Source organism: Ostrea edulis, chromosome 5 (genome assembly GCF_947568905.1).
Source record: "Ostrea edulis chromosome 5, xbOstEdul1.1, whole genome shotgun sequence".
In the NCBI taxonomy this organism is placed as follows: domain Eukaryota; kingdom Metazoa; phylum Mollusca; class Bivalvia; order Ostreida; family Ostreidae; genus Ostrea; species Ostrea edulis.
The window spans coordinates 89,376,352-89,395,372 of record NC_079168.1 but is presented as its reverse complement, the minus strand read 5'-3'; the positions used below and the strand labels follow the sequence as shown (position 1 = coordinate 89,395,372).

Below are 19,021 nucleotides of genomic sequence, written 5' to 3'. Positions count from 1 at the left end.
TGGGAAGTTGACGACGGAAAAATTGAAGTCGGGATGTTTGTTGTAAAGTTGAGTAGTTAGTCTGCCGTTGTAATCTATTTTCAAGAAAAAATCAATGTACGGAGGACTCTGCACGGTGTCTTTTGTCTCGAGTTTACAGGGATATATCGAATCGACATATGAATGAAAATGATTCTTGTTATAATACATGAAAGGTGAAGATAACGAACAATGAAAATAATCAGCAAGTTAAAGCGAATGAAATGAGACATCGTTTATATATTTACTGTACAACTCTCTAACGTCTTTGTGTATTGTAAGTTTCATCAAATTTACATTCTTACCCTTTTAACTTGAAAAAATATTTTACACTTTGAACGTTATCATTGCACCCGAATACAGACTGTGTGTATTGTCCTTAGCCAATGTTCTTCTCTTTGTCTACGAAGGTATACATGTACTTAAAGTTGGACTAATTAACCCTCAGCATATAGTTAGATATAACACTTACACACAGAAGAAGCACACTAATATTTACTGAATTTTTCACGTCTAGTCCTTTCTTATATAGCATATCAGTGGTCATTTATTTCTAAGTTCGAAAGACGCATGGTTTAAAGGAACATATTGACGTGACTGTGTCGTGGCTGGAACAAAAAAGATGTAACTTTAAACTACATATTTTATTCATTACTTTTTTAAATAGGAAAACATACAATGTTAGCAGTTGAACGATCCCACTGTGAACAAGAGTTGCAAGTAAGTTGTGTTATGAATAAAAGTTGAAAAATGAAACTAAAACCTGGGATTCTTTCATAGCTCGATAGAACCACACATCCTAATGCAGTGGTAGAAAATCAGGTGAAGTATTTTTTAAAAGATGAAACACCTTAAGACTTTGTGTATATTTCTATGTATCCACCTGTTGAAAAGCGTAAAATATAGTAGCATTATTGGGAATGAAGCGGCTATATATTAAGTTGTGAATTAAGGGAAACATTGAGAAACTTGGGAAGATTCAAAAACCTCCTTTCGGCCTCCAACATAAATAGGGAATGTAAATTTACCTTTGTTTGACATCAAAATTCCTGATCGAGACTGGTATACAAATAGTGCATTAGTAACTTAGGTGAAAAGCCCATCGGAATGCTTTCATTAGTAAAGTTAAATTTCTTTAAGTACTTTCGGACAGGTTGATTGATTGATTGTATTTTGCTTCACGTTTCGCTCGAAAAAATTTCACTCATATGGAGGCGTCACCAAAACCGGTGAAGGGCATCAAATTTTGAACTATGCTTGGCGCTTACGGCCATTGAGCATTGATGGTTCTTTAGCGTGCCACACTTACTGTGACACGGGTCATCCGTTTTAAAGGTCCTCTCCGAGGACCCGTGACATCCACACCTGATGCCGAGCGTTTGGCGATGGAACTGTCACTACCTGTTTTAACGACTTAGGTCTAACGCGGTCGGGATTCGAACCCCGGCCTACCACATGCGCTCTAACCTCTCGGCCACCGCGGCGGTTTATAAACATTACAGAGAAAGTTTGGATTTCTGTTTTATTGTCAATATGATACATTATCTTCACCTTTTTATTATTTTATCTTTAGACTTTATCTGCATTTATTGGGGAAAAGATGTTCTCGTCTGGTATGTACATTGTTTATTGTCTCCAATACCTGCTTAAAATTATTTCCAATATCATAATTTATAGCAACTTGTGTTTACTACGGTAGGAAACAAATTCACAGTTTATAATCGCTACCTATAAGACTCCAGAAATCTGTTGTGGCATGACCTACATTTATTTGCAGATTCCACATTTGAAAAAACATTGAAAATGTTAGACCACAACATCGGGAGCTTCCCTCGCATTCAGTACCTACATAAAATGATAAGACTTTCACTAAAAAATGTTGAAATAGGGTGTTGGGAGGAGTTTGATGGCATCCTATCTCAGTATCCAGTGGTCAGAATATACGTACCTTCACACACCACAAAGGAGGAAGAAAGGCTCATTTCCAAATCACATGGTGAGTAATGCTACGCCGCGCTTTGAATAAGAAATGGGAAAATATAGATATTTGTAAATCAGGACTGTCCCAGATATAAAACGAAGTTTAAAATAGCATATAATCAAATGATAGTACGTCTCTCAGCAATGCGCGAAAACTGACATCAACATAAACTACTTGTTCAATATGGCATGTCAAACGTTGCAATATTTGATCTTTTCCATTTGTATTGTATAATTTTTCATTTGCATTGTATAATTTCCATTTGTATTGTATAATTTTCCATTTGTATTCTATATTTTCCATTTGAATTGTATAATTTTCCATTTGTATTCTATATTTTCCATTTGCATTGTATAATTTTTCATTTGTATTGTATCCAGGGAATGTTTATTTTGATTTGTTACGAAGGATCTCATTAGTTAACGTCATTGATGTACCACATCTGTAGACGTGCTTAGCACACAGGGCCGTACCAATGACGGTTCTTTATCGTGCCAACACCTGTGCATCTGTTTTTAAGGAAAGACCCGTGATTCTCACTTTTAAATGCCGAGTGTTTGGCAAAGGAGCAATCACTGTCTTTGTTTATGTCAAAGGTTTGATGCGGCAATGACAGTAACGGTTCTCGAACTCACGACCTCTCGCCCACAAACCAAGCGATATACTGAGCTACCGCGACCAGGTCCATGCAGGAGTAGTTATTTTTTAAAATACGTAGTTAGCTCTAGTAATGGCGAATCCCCCCCCCCCCACCCCCTGATCATTTTTTTAAAAATAGAACTGTCCAGAAAAGCATGCACATTTTTATTTAGTCAGAATTTAAAGTAGATTCAGGGGACTTGATTCGACCCACGGGTCCACATCGAGTTTGGTTTGTTACAACTATTCAATGGATTAATCTTAAGTTATCGTTTATCGAATTTGGTAATGCGTGAGATGTTGAAGAGGTAAAGTTCAGGAGCCACGTTTCGGAGGAATGTACCGTATTTGCTAAGTGTAATGGCGTACCCCCCCCCCCCCACCCCCAATTAATTGATCGCTTTTATGCGTCTAATGTGATCAGCATATTCAAACTAGTCTCCTATTTAACCACTGACTGATCTAGATAATTCTGAACGAAAGGATGCAGTAAACTGCTGGATGTCTGTGGACTGTCTTAAGATCCCTAGTAAGTCCAGTGCAAAACCTTGGTGGAGGAGGGGGAGTTGCAAGAGTGGGGGGGGGGGGGGGGCGAAGTCAGTGGCGGATTTAAGGGGGTGTAGCCTAAAATTTTCAAATTTAAGGTAAATCTTGGTATCATGTTTAGAAAAATGTATTAAACGATAAAAGAAGTAATAGTTTCTTCCATTCCCGGAGAAATAAATGACAAAATGATTTCTTGTTTACTTTATTGAGATAACTTCATTTTTCCAGAAACCCTTAAAATTGGCGTCATTTTACACTTTATTAAAAATGACATATTTCAAGCCCTGTAAAATCCAGGAGCTTCATCTCCTGGACTCCTACCAGGGCTTTGCCCTGGACCCACTGGCGGCCTTGAGGCGGCCCCCAGACCCCTGCTTCATAAAGTGGCGCCCCCGTAACCGCAATTCCCCGATCCGCCCCTGGAACAAGTGCGTTCTGATAAAATAAAACGTACATGCATGCCTTTTTCGACATCTATATACAAAATATCATATTTGTGAAGGGAGGGAGGGGGTCTCCTGGCGCAAGATTCCTCATTGCTAACTACATGTATGTTCAACTAGTCCTTATAATGGAACCGATCGCGGTAGTTCGGTGATATATCCTTTGGTTCGTAACCGTGAAGTCGCATGTTCGAGTTATACTCGTGCCATTGCTGCATCAAACCTCAGACGTAAATATAGTTAATACTTTCCCGTACGCATTGCTATCTAAAAGTGAAAATCACGGATCTTTCGGATAATGTGACCTTAAAAGCAGACATCCCGTGTTACAACAGGCGTTGAACCCCCACTGCTACGCCACTGTGCCCGTACATGTAGCATAGTAAGTCTATTTGTGGTACGTCACCTGCAGCTGGTGACGGCTAAATATAAGTGGGACCTAAACTAATGAAATCCTTCGTAACAAATTAAAATAAACAATCCCTCGGATGCAATACAAATGAAAGATTTTGCAATGCAAATGGAAATTATATAATGCAAACGAAAAAATTATATAATACAAATGGAAAATATAGAATACAAATGGAAAATTATACAATACAAATGGAAAATATAGAATACAAATGGAAAAACATACAATACAAATGGAAATTATACAATGCAAATGAAAAATTATACAATGCAAATGGAAAATATAGAATACAAATGGAAAATTATACGATGCAAATGGAAAAGATCAAATATTGCAACGTTTGACATGCCATAGTTCAAATAACAAAGAATAGCATTTAACAATTCAACTTTATGACAAACAGCATGACCTTGAACTTCCCATATTCATGTAGCAATACTCCATTATCACCTGTATATGGTGTTTATATCTCTCAACTGATTCAAAACGCAAAAGTTTGTTATGCGTATGATACGCAAGCTACTGACGAACATATTGATGTTACAAGGGTTTCAACTGTCCCGTTTAAAGTCAGCATTTTAGAAATGCTATGGTCGTTATAACGGTATAGTCTGCCAATACAACTATTACTGGACCAAATGCTGCCTGAGGTGTCCCAGTACCAATTGTTAGGCCGTTCATGACACATTGATTTTGTAATTACTACGGATTATTCCGTTTACCTGATGAAAATAGTGGGTTGACGGCGGGTATGACTGATCGACAGAGGATATTTACTCCTCCTAGGCACCAATCCCTCTTTTGATATGTCCAGGGGTTCGTGTTTACCCGACTCTTAAGTTTGTAATTCTTATAGGACTTGTGAGATTAATCACTGTTCGATATTTTCACCTATTCATGTATGTGCTTAAACTTTTCTACTACATTTAAAGGGACTGATTCACGATTTCCCCCAAAATTTAGTTTTTCACTTTTAACGATCAAACTCTACTGTCTAATGTGTTTGAAAGATTTCACATAAAAATTAAGGTTATACATCATCACAGAAGTTCATTTTAGAGAGTTTATTATTTGTTTTGTAAACAAAGATTGCGGTATGTTATTGTTTACGAAATTTTCAGAATAAAAAATGGATATTGATCTAAGTTTATTATATCTTTCTCATTTGAAGCATTCTAAGGGTAAAATCTGTCATCTAAAAGTTAAATTTTGTGATTATGCAAAATGGAGATGCTTTATATTACAAAATTAATATTTTACTGGTTTGTTTGTATATGTTAAGAGACTCGGGTCTTTGTTTACATAACACAGATTTAAGGCTAAAATGTTGCTTTCATTCTGGCATTCAGAAGGTCAAAATTTTGGCTGTCAACATTAAATGAGTAATACTTTTAATATTTAACATCAAAAATGAAAAATATTTCTTTTTCAAAAATCGTGAACCAGTCCCTTTAATGCATAATATGTTAGACCGTTCTTGGCACACTGATTTTGACTACGGATAACTCCGTTTACCTGATCAGGATATAGGGCTCACGGCGGGTGTGACCGATCGACTGGGGATGTTTACTCCGCCTAGGCACCAGATCCCACCTCTAGTGTGTCTAGGGGTCCGTGTTTGCCCAACTCTCTATTTTGTATTGCTTATAGGAGTTATGAGACTGATCACAATTCGTTATCTTCACCTTTCATGATACACTCAGCTTGTTGAAATGTAAAGAATTCTATAAACAAATGATGTTTGATCACCGTTCGTTGTATACACCTTTTATGTAGTAAAAACGGTAATCAATCTCATAATTCCTTTAAATAACACAACATTAAGAGTAGGGCAAACACGGATCCCTGGACACATCAGAGATGGGTTCAGGTGACTAGGGGAGAAAACATCCCCTGTTGACTGGTAAAACCTACCTTGAGCCCTTTATCTCGACCAGGCAAACGGAGAAACCAGCAGCCAAAACTAACGTACAAAGAACGGTTCGACAATTAGTGTGAAACAAGCCAGATAGCAGTCGACCTAAAGTTTTCATCCGGCATCATAGGACAGTGCTGAAGTGTCGGATACTAGTATCTAAAATTAGTTTCTTAAGCGATAAATGAGGAAATGAGGTACGTGTACCATAGAAAGTTGGGGGGGGGATGGAAAGGGGAAATTTTTACAGTAAAATCAGTAAAATTTTGAAATCTTTTTTGATAAAAAGATGTAGTTTCAGAAGTGGATATTCTCCTACAGAACACAGAACAGCATGGAATAAGGATATCTATTTTTCAGTTTGCATTCTCAAAGGCAGGCAGCAATTTACCTAATAATCAATTTATCAATGAATTATTTGAAATGCACATTGCTGTCATTTGAAATCGAGCCATTTTATTGTTCAAATGTTAATACATGTACTAGGTTCGCATTGAACACTGCACTGGACTATTGAAGAGTTTCTATTGGGTATTTATAGTGTGTAATTTACAATGGGCACGCCTCAAAAGAATCCCGTAGAAACGCAAATAATCTATACATTGTAAAATATTTATTTTGTTCAGTTACAGGAAGAAAATATCCCATAGACACCGACGCTGTACAATGGCCAGATTCAGTTTTGATATATTTTCAAGTGGGTATGGAGAGCATTGATGATATCAAACAGGTTCCCACCATTCAATATTTTATCAACTTTTAAAGAATTGACAGTTATTTGGTTATCATATTTTCTATGTACTAACAGAACGTGTACAATTTAATTGCATCGAAATATTTTTTACTTTTGGGTGGATTGTAGAAAATACAGAACTTGGAACATGTACGCTGGAAACACGTGTTAATCGTAGTTAAAGAAAAAGTTAAACATGTCTTCCACAAGGGTACGCACGATAGGTATTCCATTACTACCGTTGAAGAAAACAAGAAAGCTATTCGAGATGCACTGACCAAATGTCTGGAAGATCCAATATGTCGATATTTAGAGTACATGTGGTCGGAATTATCAAAAGAGAAGGCTGAAAGTACAAATTGCTTGAAGGCAAAAATAAGATCTTTACAGAAACTATTGTCATCATATACGGAAGACAACCCGGACAAAATACCCGAGAGGATTAAAGAATATTTACTCAAGTATGTTTGTGATCTTTATATTCCGACTAATCATTTGTTCACGAAATCAAGCGATAATCTATTTGCTATTATATTTTTTTTATAGAAATCAAGCAGTGCAGAGCTTTGGACTTTGGGAAGAAAATGCTCTCCGAATTAATGTGAAATCGGGATTTCAGCAGGAAAACTTGGAAGAAAAGTTGTTGAATCTTGATCCACAATACATGAAGTCTCACAAGGTAGAAGTATTAGAAGGGGAGATCAAATTTACACACTTTGCCAAACAAGGTGACAAACTGTATCCTAAAGTAAACGACAAAAACGATCAAAGCAGCTGCTCATCCTCTTCTTTGGATGGTGGTTCCGTAAACGAATCGTGTTATGGAACTCTTGGTGCTTTTATGAAGGAAAAACGCGACCAACAGAAACTATACGGTTTATCTTGCCGTCATGTGTTAAATCAGAAAAACAAAAAGATTTATGGAAAATTTGGAACAGATGAAAACTTCTCCGAATTAGGACATACTATTTATCTTGCAGAAGACAGTTTTCATGATTTTGGTGTATTTGAGGTGAATCAAGATCTGTGTGATAAGTGTGAACACATTTTCGTAAACGACGATGACAAAGAAAGCAATGCTGCTGTACACGTGAAAGATGCCATGGTAGATACGATAGTGCATAAAAAAGGCGCTAAAACCGCTTGGACCACAGGTCGAATCCAGAGTCCCGAGTTCTACTCAGACTTGTTTGGAAACCGAGACGATGTTTTCCTTGTTGCAAGTTTGGGTGATACTGATTACTTTTCAGAAGAAGGTGATAGTGGTTCAATCGTGTTTACTCGCGATAGATCATCCGATCAGTCCTCTGTATCTGTTCTTGGTATGGTGTTTGGAGGTGTTGATAGTTTATATGAATCGCAGTGTCCTGAAATAGAAAAATCAACAGCGTGTTTTCGTTTCAATGCCGCATTGGATAAACTGAATAAAAGTGAAACTCTGAACCTTGAATTTATATCAAAGGATTCTAGCTCTTCCAATGATTTTGATGAAAACGAAGGTGAATGATTTCAATTACCATGTAACAAAATCGCATTATGTGATATTTATAATTTATCTCATACATGTGGTGTATATTGAGAGTGAGATAAAGCATCAGCTTTATCACACGCCCGTTTGATAAAGCACTTCCGGTCCGAACTACTTTTGACACTGTCCCCGCTTGGATGACATATTTTCTGTGTTTATGCATATCCATGCATGAAATAAAGCGTAAAACTTATTATTCTGTATTTATTTAGAATTTCTTTTATAGCAAAATTAAAATGATGTTGCCCCAACTGGCATATAATGCAAGTTACTGGCCACAAAAATGCCAACTCGGTTTGTAACTACTCAAAAATTACGATCAGAAAACAAAAATATGTGCACACTATAATATTATCATCGACAAGGAATCGACGGCCTACTGGACAAGCCTAATGGAAAGTACCTCGACATGCTGCGGTACCAAGTATTCACAAGCACAGTCTCTTTTTTCTGGAGCATATTAAATGTACAGTAACAAATCTCAACAGCTTTACTTACTAGGCTAGGCCTATCTAAAGTGCCTCAGGATTTCTTCTCGCCCATCATAGATCCAAAGAAACTATGTAAATAAAATCCAAAAGCACAAACACTTCTACTTTTCATTGTAAACTGTTGAACATTCTAATAACGCTGCATTAAAATATTACTTTCATTGATCGTTATTACACATGTTTATTTCAAAATGACGACGACATCAAACTTTTATCAGAAGGTCAGGCCTACGTCAAAAAATAAATACTCGGCCAATAGTTGTTACTTTGTTGGAATGGCAAAACCATTATTAATTATAAAAATATAATCCCTTCTAAAAACAATTTTCATCCATGGTTTCTTTTATAAAAATGACCTTTTGTACTGTATATTAATGGTTTATAAGCGCACTATTTTTTCCCGCGTAAGGTAGACAGATTAAGCACGACGTCTGAGCCACGGATTCAAAACAAATTCAATCAGCTGTTTCTACCATACTGGGGATCATCTCAAAATCAAGTGAAAAGAAGACGTATGAGATAAATAGAACATCTATAATTGCGTATTTTGATATTTGGTTTATCCAACTCGTTGATATGGTGTATTTATTCGCTCAGCAAGCCTCGCGAATAAATACACCATATCAACTCGTTGGATAAACCAAATATCAAAACACGCAATATATATATCCTCTACAGAGTATATACACAATATATACATCTTCTATATAGATATCTTTATGGATATGAACAATATGTGACTTATAATCAATGAAAATGATTATTGGATTTTTCATCGAAACTCTGATTTGAGGCAGTGTGGAGTTTATCTCAATTTACAATTTCTAACCAATATCAGTTCATTTTGACACGAAAAAGAAAAAAAATCTCAAAAACGATTCTTCTGTGAAAATATTGAATAGGGCTGCTGACTGAAGCTAGCATCAACTATAAAGGAACCACTAAGGAAAAGTCATCAATGGATTAAGAGTACGCATAGAAAATATTTCAATTTGAAAACAATTTCAAAGGAAAATTTCAATTAAATTCGTGTTTTGAATTTCTAACCTCTGATTTGAGATTTGTGCTCACATAAAAGATCACACAGAATCTAATTTATATCAGTAAGCTTTACCGAAACGATGAAGGCAAATAGAATAGACCACACATTTTATTTTCAAATCTTTTTTAGCAATCAATGTTATCAGCTTACGTGAAAATAAATCCACATTGATTTTGCACACCAGAATATCATGATATTAGTCATCAAGTACCAATGAATAGATTTATATAATAAGGAATCGAAATATACATGATATGGGATCTTTTGTGATAGGAAGATTGATCATTTTATTATAAATGCATGACATCGAGTGCCTCTTATGGTACCTTACTCTAACCAGTGGATGAAAGGCGAAGATAACGAACAGTGATCAATCTCATAACTCCTATAAGCAGTACAAAATAGATAGTTGGGCAAACACGGACCCCTAGACACACCAGGGGTGGGATCAGGTGCCTAGGCGGAGTAAGCATCCCCTATCGACCGGTCACACCCGCCGTGAGCCCTATATCCTGATCAGGTACACGGAGTTATCCGTAGTCAAAATCAGTGTGCCAAGAACGGCCTAACAATCGGTATGAAACACGTCAGACAGCATTTGACCCAATGACAAGTTGTATTGACGAACTAGATCGTTATAACGACCATAGAACTAGCGAAATGCCGACTTCAATCGAGACTGTTGAAACCCTTGTACCATTAACTTGTTTGTCACCAGCTTGCCTCGATTTAAAAACTGACCATACGCAGAACAAGCTCTTGCGTATCGAATCAGTTGAGAGATATAAACACCATAGGCAGGTGATAATGGAATATTGCTACATAAATATGGGAAATTGATGATGGAGAAGCTGAAATCCTCCCGTTTGTCATACGGTTCAGTTGTCAGTTTACCGTCAATGTCTACCTTCAACAAAATATCTAAGTATGAAGCAGAAGTGGACGACTCTGTGGTGTCTTTTATTTCAAGCTCACATGGATATATCGAATCGACATATGAATGAAAGTTATTATTGTTAATAGACAAAACGTCGTCGATATATCTAAATTCGAATTGAATGCCACAGCAATTAAGAGATTTTTTCTTCTCGCGTAGAAGTTTTTGAATAAATTCTGCCTCATATGAATATAGAAACAAATCAGCTAACAAAGGAGTAAAATTCGTGCCCATAGGAATTCCAACAGGCTGTTGGAAAACCTGATCACCAAAGACCATGAAGATATTGTCAATGAGGAACTCTAGTATATTTTTTATTTCAACTTCAGAATACTTGTGCCTGGAATCAGAGTGGTGTTTTTGGATGACTGATCACTAGATATGAATATTTCATTTTTCCATTTTTGTTCAAGAAGCGACTGTCTATGATGTCAAAAAGTTAGAAGTAATTTTGATGAAATTAAAGCGTTACTTTTGGATTACTGGGTGATTTGAAAATGATCATTTTTTTGCAATTTACCAAAATCTGGAATTATGCCAGATATATGACCTTTGTGCACTTAAATGGAAGTAAAATATGGGAGTTCCACTGAACAATATGAACATTCATATCCTGTTGCTTTATGAAATGTATCAATTTTGAATAATCCATATCAAATAACCAGTCAGGTTATTTTAAATAACAAAAGATAAAATACAGCTGATTCCATCCTTTTGTCAGAATAAAAGTGTTATTTTTAGTAACATGGCTGCAGATCCCTCTTTAGTGAAGACACCCCCCCCCCAAAAAAAAACAAATTGGTAAAGTGTTTTATATTGATGCACAATATTACACATAGAATATGTTGTCGTTCCGAGTTGAAACAGGAACTTTTGTATTGGAGATGTATAGGTGATTGGAGTGGTTGTTTTTCATCTCTTTTCCCCTTTTAGGCTTTTTATCCCCCTTGTAGTATATCTTAGGGGTCTAATGGTGAGTGCTTGTATAAGGGTCCTCTTCCCTACCAGTGTGATGGCCTTTATTTAGTGGGTATGCAGTGGATATGTTTGTACTCTGCAAAAAAGAGTTCTACTACCGGTTTTCCCAGTCAGGGTTTGTGGGTGTAAAGCGTGGATTGTAGTATGACTTACTAGTAATTGTTGTTAGATGGTTTTTCAGAAGTAAATTCCGGTTTTATTCATATATATTCTAGGTAGTGCTTCTTGGTGATGCTAATGCTTACTCCATGCTTAGGAATGTTCAGTAGAAAGACGTATAGCTTATCTCAATAGCTTTATTCAAATCATACTGTCAAAGTAATTGACATTATAGGCGGATTTTGAAACAATAATGGGGAAGAATCTCTTCTAGGTTACAACAGAAGATATAAGATTATTTCTATTAAAGTTGGCAGGACCCAAGTTCATGATGTAGCTTGCCAACGCCTTGGTATTGTAAGTTTGAGTTCTTGTTTTGTCCAAAAATTGTTCCTTATATTGCACAGTTTTAGGCAATGTTCAATGAAATTGGTAGCTTGAACCATGAGAATCTTCAAAACATTTGGGGAGGTGTAATATGGCATCTCTTGAGAAGGTAGGTTGATGCAAAAAAAACCCAAAAAGAACCAAAACACAGGCAATGTCTCGGGTGTCTGCGAAACAGGCCAAGTGTATTTTCTCAACAAGTTGAAGAAATTGAGTTTTCATTTAAATAATCAAAAACAGGTCTTCGTGTTTATTGGAGATCAGACTTTCTTTAGAGTTTCATTTTATTCAGGTGACCATGCTAATGATTTGGCTTTGTGTTTGTCTCAGGAGGTTAAGAAGCTCCCAGATGAAAAGTGTTATTTGTTAAGTCATACTGTTGGAAAAACATTTGGTAATAGAACGGGTTCATGCTTCCCAGGGTTCAGAATCGTTCCATTTGTCTTATGGGAGGTTTAAATGAATACACTGAAAGATCAAAGGCTATGGGTGTTGATTTGAGAACAGGTTTCTTGTTTATGTCTTTAGATTCATCCAGGATCTCAGTCGTAGACATGCAACCATGTGATATCATCAATGTCGGATAGATTAAGGAAAAATTTCATTTCCTTGGGTATTTTCAAGGGAATTATATCAAATAACACAAGCTCTTCTTGAAAATATGGAGCATGTTGGGTGGTGAAGTGAAATGTCCTTGAATAGATATTCTCGAATCAAAAGATAGTTGAAAATGCTCGAGTAGTTGACATGTTGGTAAAGTGTTAGTTATGAAAGACGGGGATGTTAATGCACGTACTATTTCAGAAAGTTTGGTGACTATTCCAAACTCCCACACGCTTTCCAGTCATGCATGCGTAGGATAAGGCAGCTGTTGAATTTAATGGTATGAAGATTTTCTCAGAGAAAATTATTCAGATTCCACTTATATGTGAATGCTATTTACTTGTGAACTGTATATTCACTATATTGTGTTTATATATTGTTATAACTATTGAATATTGGTATTTCTATAATAAATTGCTAATGTTTTTATGTCCCCAAGATCGAAGATCGGGGGCATATTGTTTTTATCCTATCTGTCATTCTATCACTCTGTCTGAAACTTTAACTTTTGAACAGTGCGTCCTAGAGCTTTGATATTTCACAAGAGTATTCCTTGTGACAAGACCTTTCCGTGGGCACCAAAATTGTTGACCTGGAGTTTGACCTACTTTTAAAAACATTGACATTGGTCATAACTTCTAAATGGTAAATATTAGAGCTTTCATATTGCACATGAGCATTTCTTGTGACAAGATTGTTCTACTGGTACCAATATATCTGTCCTTGTGATCTTTGCCATCTTTGGAATTGGACATTATCGGGCATTTGTGTTTCACAAACACATCTTGTTCTATAATAAATTTGCTAAAAAATGTTATTTATTGTGGTTTGGTAATTTTGTTTGATTGTATATTATTTAGTCTCTCTCGATAATTTTTCACTTATATGGAGACATCACCATTGCCGACGAAGGGCTGAGAAATTTAGGCCTATGATCGGCGCTTACGGCCTTTGAGCAGGAAGGGATCGTTTACGTGCCACATCTGCTGTGACACGAGGTCTCGGTTTTTGTAGTCTCATCCGAAGGACCGTCCCATATAGTTGTCTCTTATGACGAAAACCTATTCGAACCCGGATCCCCACGGACATGTTTATTTTGTGATGGGTTTATTTAGTGATGGGTTGAGTATTGGGGAGGATTGAATGGGTTAACATTTTACTTGAGAAATGCATTGAGTTGTCGAGTAAAGTTTGGGTGTTTGAAGCAACTTCCTATTTTACCCAATACTCATCACTTGAGTCACTATGAGCGTGTCTTACTTAAGATACAGTATGTTTCAACTTCCGATTGTCAAGTTTTTACATATGCCATATAAGGTAGTCTTTACATCAGTGGACGAGTACGGAGAAGAAAGCATTGGTATTGAAAAGGTTTAAATTCAATATCAAGTTTAAAAAACGAACAGCAGAGTGTATCTTTCAGCAACCATATGATTTTCCTTTCTTTGTCGGAATGGTTAGAGTAACTATATCTGTCAATGTTTAGGTTTTTCAGTAGATCCACCTACGAGATCTCGCGATCACAAGCATGGCGGAACAAACGAAGAATGTTGCATGCTGTACATGCTATTTAATGAAAAACACCTTTACTAGACATGCCCGAGCACAAAGTTGGTACTCCTTTTGGTGTAAACAACATTTGGGACTAATACACAGAGCTTATTATCGGTTATTCATAAAATTATTTTTGCACCATCACGGAGATCCTAATGGAACTGTAGCCTTATCTCAAAAACGTCAGAATAAAAAAAAATTGGAAGGGGCTACAATATTGCAGCTAGTAATATCCGTGTGACGTATCTGTTCAATATAACCAGGACTGTTTGTCTGCAAAACTCCACATTCCCGAAGAAAATCGTAAAACATGTACGCGATCATTCTGGCTTTAACAGGTTGGGAACACTTCCCCTATAGCGAGAGATATTCTCGCTAAAACGCGATCATCACTCTTTAGCGAGAAATAAACATGACCATAAACAGGTGTTTTGGCGTCTTTATTGAAAATAATGGCAAATCCCGTGCAACGCTGAATAAGTGCGGCACACACTCAACATGAAGAGAATTGTTTCTATGAAATTGACAACATAGTCAAGAAATTTCATATCAGAGTTGCTGCGTAAGAGAGAAGCAGACTGAAATCCAATACACATCGTGAGTGTTTTAATTTTGATTTATAGAATTGCAGAAGCATCACACATTTTAGGACTTTTTCTTCTTTTCACGTGAAACACGAAGAGATGTATTCCACGGGTGTTTTTCTCGGTTGTACGAGATATATTTACTCTCGCTAAAGAGAGACAATCGCGTTTTAGCGAGAATATCTCGCTATAGGGGAAGTGTTTCCAACCTGTTTAAGGAGTCAGATGCCGTCCATGGATCAATGCTCATGAGAGACAACGAAGTTGCCAAAACGATCATAGACATACTTTTCACAATGAACAATCTTAGACAATACATAATGTTGTTTATCACTACAGTACACACACACAGATTATATATATAAAATTTATAATATAGAATTAAATATATGAAATTAATATAAAATTTTCAGTACCTAGTTGTGATTATTTAGTGCTTTATATATTAATTAATTGATTATCACATGTATCGTTTAGATCCTAGGGGTAAACGTAAGGTTGGGTGTTATAATGGTTTGTTTGTGCTTTATATTAAATATTCTATACAATTGCATCGAGAGATCCACTCTCCTTATAAAATATCTTAAACACTGAATGACACAGCGACTGTGTGAGATTGCATCAGTGTGTATAAGTAGCGCTTTAGGAACATAACAAAACTTCCTTTTTAGGGAAGTCGTTGTGGCCGAGTGGACTTACGCACTGGTTTGACAATCTTGCTAGGCGGTGGGTGCCGCAGGTCGATGGTTCGACCCGGGGCTGGGGCGAAAATTTTCAGTACCTAGTTGTGATTATTTAGTGCTTGGAATGTCAGAGGAATCATGTCCTCTAGTGTATGTTTGACAAATCTTTTACGTTTATCTGACTGTGATATTGCTCTCAGAACACAAGTTACCCGAATCATGTTCAAAATTCGTTGGTTCTATTGATAAGAATTATACAAGTACAGCAAAATTTGAAAAATCGGACAAAAATGATGAAATAAGCAAAGGAGGTGTAGCAATATTATACAAAAAATCTTTAGAATTTTACACATCCTCAATTGATACTAACTCTGAGTTGTTGGTATTTGTTTGAAAACTCCAAATCATGCCCTATTATATGTTTTTTGGTGTGTATTTACCTACTGAAAACAATGCTGATCAATGTAGAGAAGTGTTGCATATACTTAACGGATTATTCACTAATTACTCAAATCATGGTCATGTAATTTTTCGTAGTGGCATGAATGGAAGCGTACTGCAAAAAGATGTTGACAGGACAAATATTTATAAATCAGCTGAGCTTTGTCATGAAAAACAACATATATTGTGATGTTACTAGTAATAAGAAAAATCAATGTCAAGATGTTTATATACATTTGTACATTATAAAACCATATTAGATTATATATATGTTAGTGAATCCCTAAAAAACCGTATTTTAGATTATGCAATTACAGAAGAAGGTATAATATTTAGCACCTCAGACCTACAGTAGTCTATAATAGTTAAGGTTAAAGTTCTGGAAAACCCACACACATTATTGATTAAACACATCTAAATGGCCTGCATGGCACAGAATATGCACAGATACAAAGATCGTACTGTAACCAGCTGAAAAAAAGATTTAAACCACATTCTGCCCGACGAAAACAAGATGTCGTCCGTAAATGATATAAATACATATTCAACAGAAATTGTTAAAGCTGTGATAAAAAGTGCCAAACTAACTTTTCCCATGTGTTCATATAATCCTCATACCAATCCTCATTGGAATTCCTCAGTGAATGAAGCTCATAAGAACGAAATGGAACTTAGAGTCAGATGGGTAAAAGAAGGAAGACCTCGGGGTATGCAGCACATATCGTATGCTGAGTATAAACATGCAAAACGCCATTTCCGACGATATCAAGAAAGCACCTCCCAGGACTTTCTTCGAAAAACGTACGAAGATATCGACAACGCTGCAGGAATCGACATTCGATTGTTTTTGGAAATTAATTCGTCGACAAAAACCACGCCAAAGTTATATCCAGAAATTCAGTTGCCGAGAGAATAGGAAATACACCTGAAAGTGTCGCTTCAGTTTTTGCTGAATACTTTTCAACTGTGAACAAGTCCGGAAAAAATTAAATGTATGACAATCAATTTTACAACATTACCATACCAGAAACTCAAAATTTGTCCATCTTCCTGGTGGATATATTACAGAAAAGTGGTTGATTCTATAACACTATCTAAAAAAGCCCCTGGGCCGATAAAACTCAATCAGAACATTAGATTCATGGAAAAAGTGTAATATCAAAATATCTATGTGTATTATTCAACAGTATAATAAAACTAGGTAAAATTCCCTCTGCATGGAAACAAGGTTTTATAGTACCAATTTTCAAGGGTGGAAACAAAGAACTTCTCCTGATAGCTACCGACCCATTTCATTATTGTCTACTATATTCAAAGTTTTTGAAAAAAATCATCTACACAAGTATTATGAACGTAACATTCATAGAGAAATACCCGAGTCTAATAATAAGGTTTTCTTAAAGGTTTGAGGTCTATTACAGCCGCCTTTAACCTTCAGGAAACAATCTTACATCACATTGAAAACGGATCACGTGTATATGCCTGCTTAGAATTGCTCAAGTCTCTATGTTGTTTTTATTATCATTTCATCCAAATTTTACTGTGTTTTAGAAATCTAAATAGCTGCTCTCTACCATACTTAATGTCACATAACATAGATCTATGTTTGGCATTATCAAAAGTATTAAAGAAAGCACTGGTTATTAAACATAGAGACTTTAGCAAGTCTAATGCCTGCTTTCTAGACAGCCGAAAAGCCTTCGATACGGTATGGAGAAAGGGATTGCTTTGTAAAGTTAACGAAATAAATATCAAGGGAAAATTATTGACATTGATAGACGACTGCCACATTGATACCAAAAGTGCTGTAATTGTAAATTACCAACAATCAGACTGGTTCCCGGTTGAACAAGGAATACGGCAAGGCGGTGTCTTATCTGGGTTTCTATATACAGTTTACGATTATATCAATGACTTACTTGATGAACTTGGTCACACCAACAAAAACTTTGGAATTCATAGTATAGAATCATCGACCCCAACTCTTGCAGATGATATTGCCTGTTTATCGTCAACTCCTCACTCACTCCAGAATATGTTGGATGTAGCATACAATTTTTCTTGTAGATGGAGATTCTCTTTCAACGCTAAAAAATCATGTATTATAGTATTCGGTAAGTCTCAAATCAATGGTTAATGGCCGACGAAATCATCCCTGTAAAAAGTGAATACAATCACCTTGGGATCATTCAAAACTCTTTATTTCAAATCTCTCCAGGACAAAGGAGGCACGTGACAAAGACAGACAATCTTATTACTCCATAAAACACTTATCTTCAGAAAATTCCAATTCAATACTCTTGTGAATCTTTATTTTTTAAAAAAAAAAGTAGTCATACCTTCTGCTTTATATGGATGTGAAATTTGGAATGATCTTAAAACCCAGAATCTTCAGGTGTTGCATCGACTTCAACATTTCATTGTTAAAGATATTCAAAGCTTAAGCATATCAACGCTACGTGTGGCAGCTTACTAGGTCTAAAACCTATCATACATGTATCTGAAATTGATAAAAAGAAACTATTGGTTTTTAGGAAAACTGTGCAATTTCTCTCACAATGTGCTGGCGAAACAAACATTTCTCTTCAGACTCTTTACATTTTTGTGTTAACCACGGGAAACCACGCGTGGATTCATTAAAGACATTTCTAGTCATTCTGGATAAATACTCCTTGACGCAATATCTTGCATCTTACTAATGGAATGTTGTGCCTTCCCAATCAAATATACCTGGAAAAAATCCTGTAAAATCCTCTATTTCTCTTTAGGACGATTGTGAATGGAATAAACGAACATATCTTGACTCAGATTTTACACGATTCATACAGTTACATGATGGAAAGGGGTTGCCAAGAATTTGGAAAATCATATGGTCAATACAAGAAACCAAAATTATTAAAACCTTAGTTACACTCTGGACAATACCTCCTTTGAGAAACATTTATACATGCCAACTTTGTAATCCTGAATACCGTATAACTGGGTTTTTTAAAGTGGTAATCTAATT

General features: G+C 36.0%; 1 protein-coding gene and 1 pseudogene across 1 annotated transcript in view; both read left to right on the top strand.

Moving 5' to 3' along the window:
• LOC125650527 (uncharacterized) overlaps nt 1-8,451 on the top strand; it is a 19,607-nt gene extending 11,156 nt beyond the window's left edge. Inside the window, exons 3-8 of the mRNA XM_056139228.1 lie at nt 686-738; nt 1,592-1,631; nt 1,796-2,014; nt 6,581-6,684; nt 6,817-7,148; nt 7,234-8,451. Coding sequence (XP_055995203.1) covers nt 697-738; nt 1,592-1,631; nt 1,796-2,014; nt 6,581-6,684; nt 6,817-7,148; nt 7,234-8,194 — 1,698 coding nt within the window. The 5' untranslated portion in view covers nt 686-696 and the 3' untranslated portion in view covers nt 8,195-8,451. The remainder of the gene's footprint in view (nt 1-685; nt 739-1,591; nt 1,632-1,795; nt 2,015-6,580; nt 6,685-6,816; nt 7,149-7,233) is intronic.
• Nucleotides 8,452-11,527: 3,076 nt separating this feature from the next.
• LOC125649401 (uncharacterized) lies at nt 11,528-12,873 on the top strand (annotated as a pseudogene).
• Nucleotides 12,874-19,021: the final 6,148 nt, after the last annotated feature.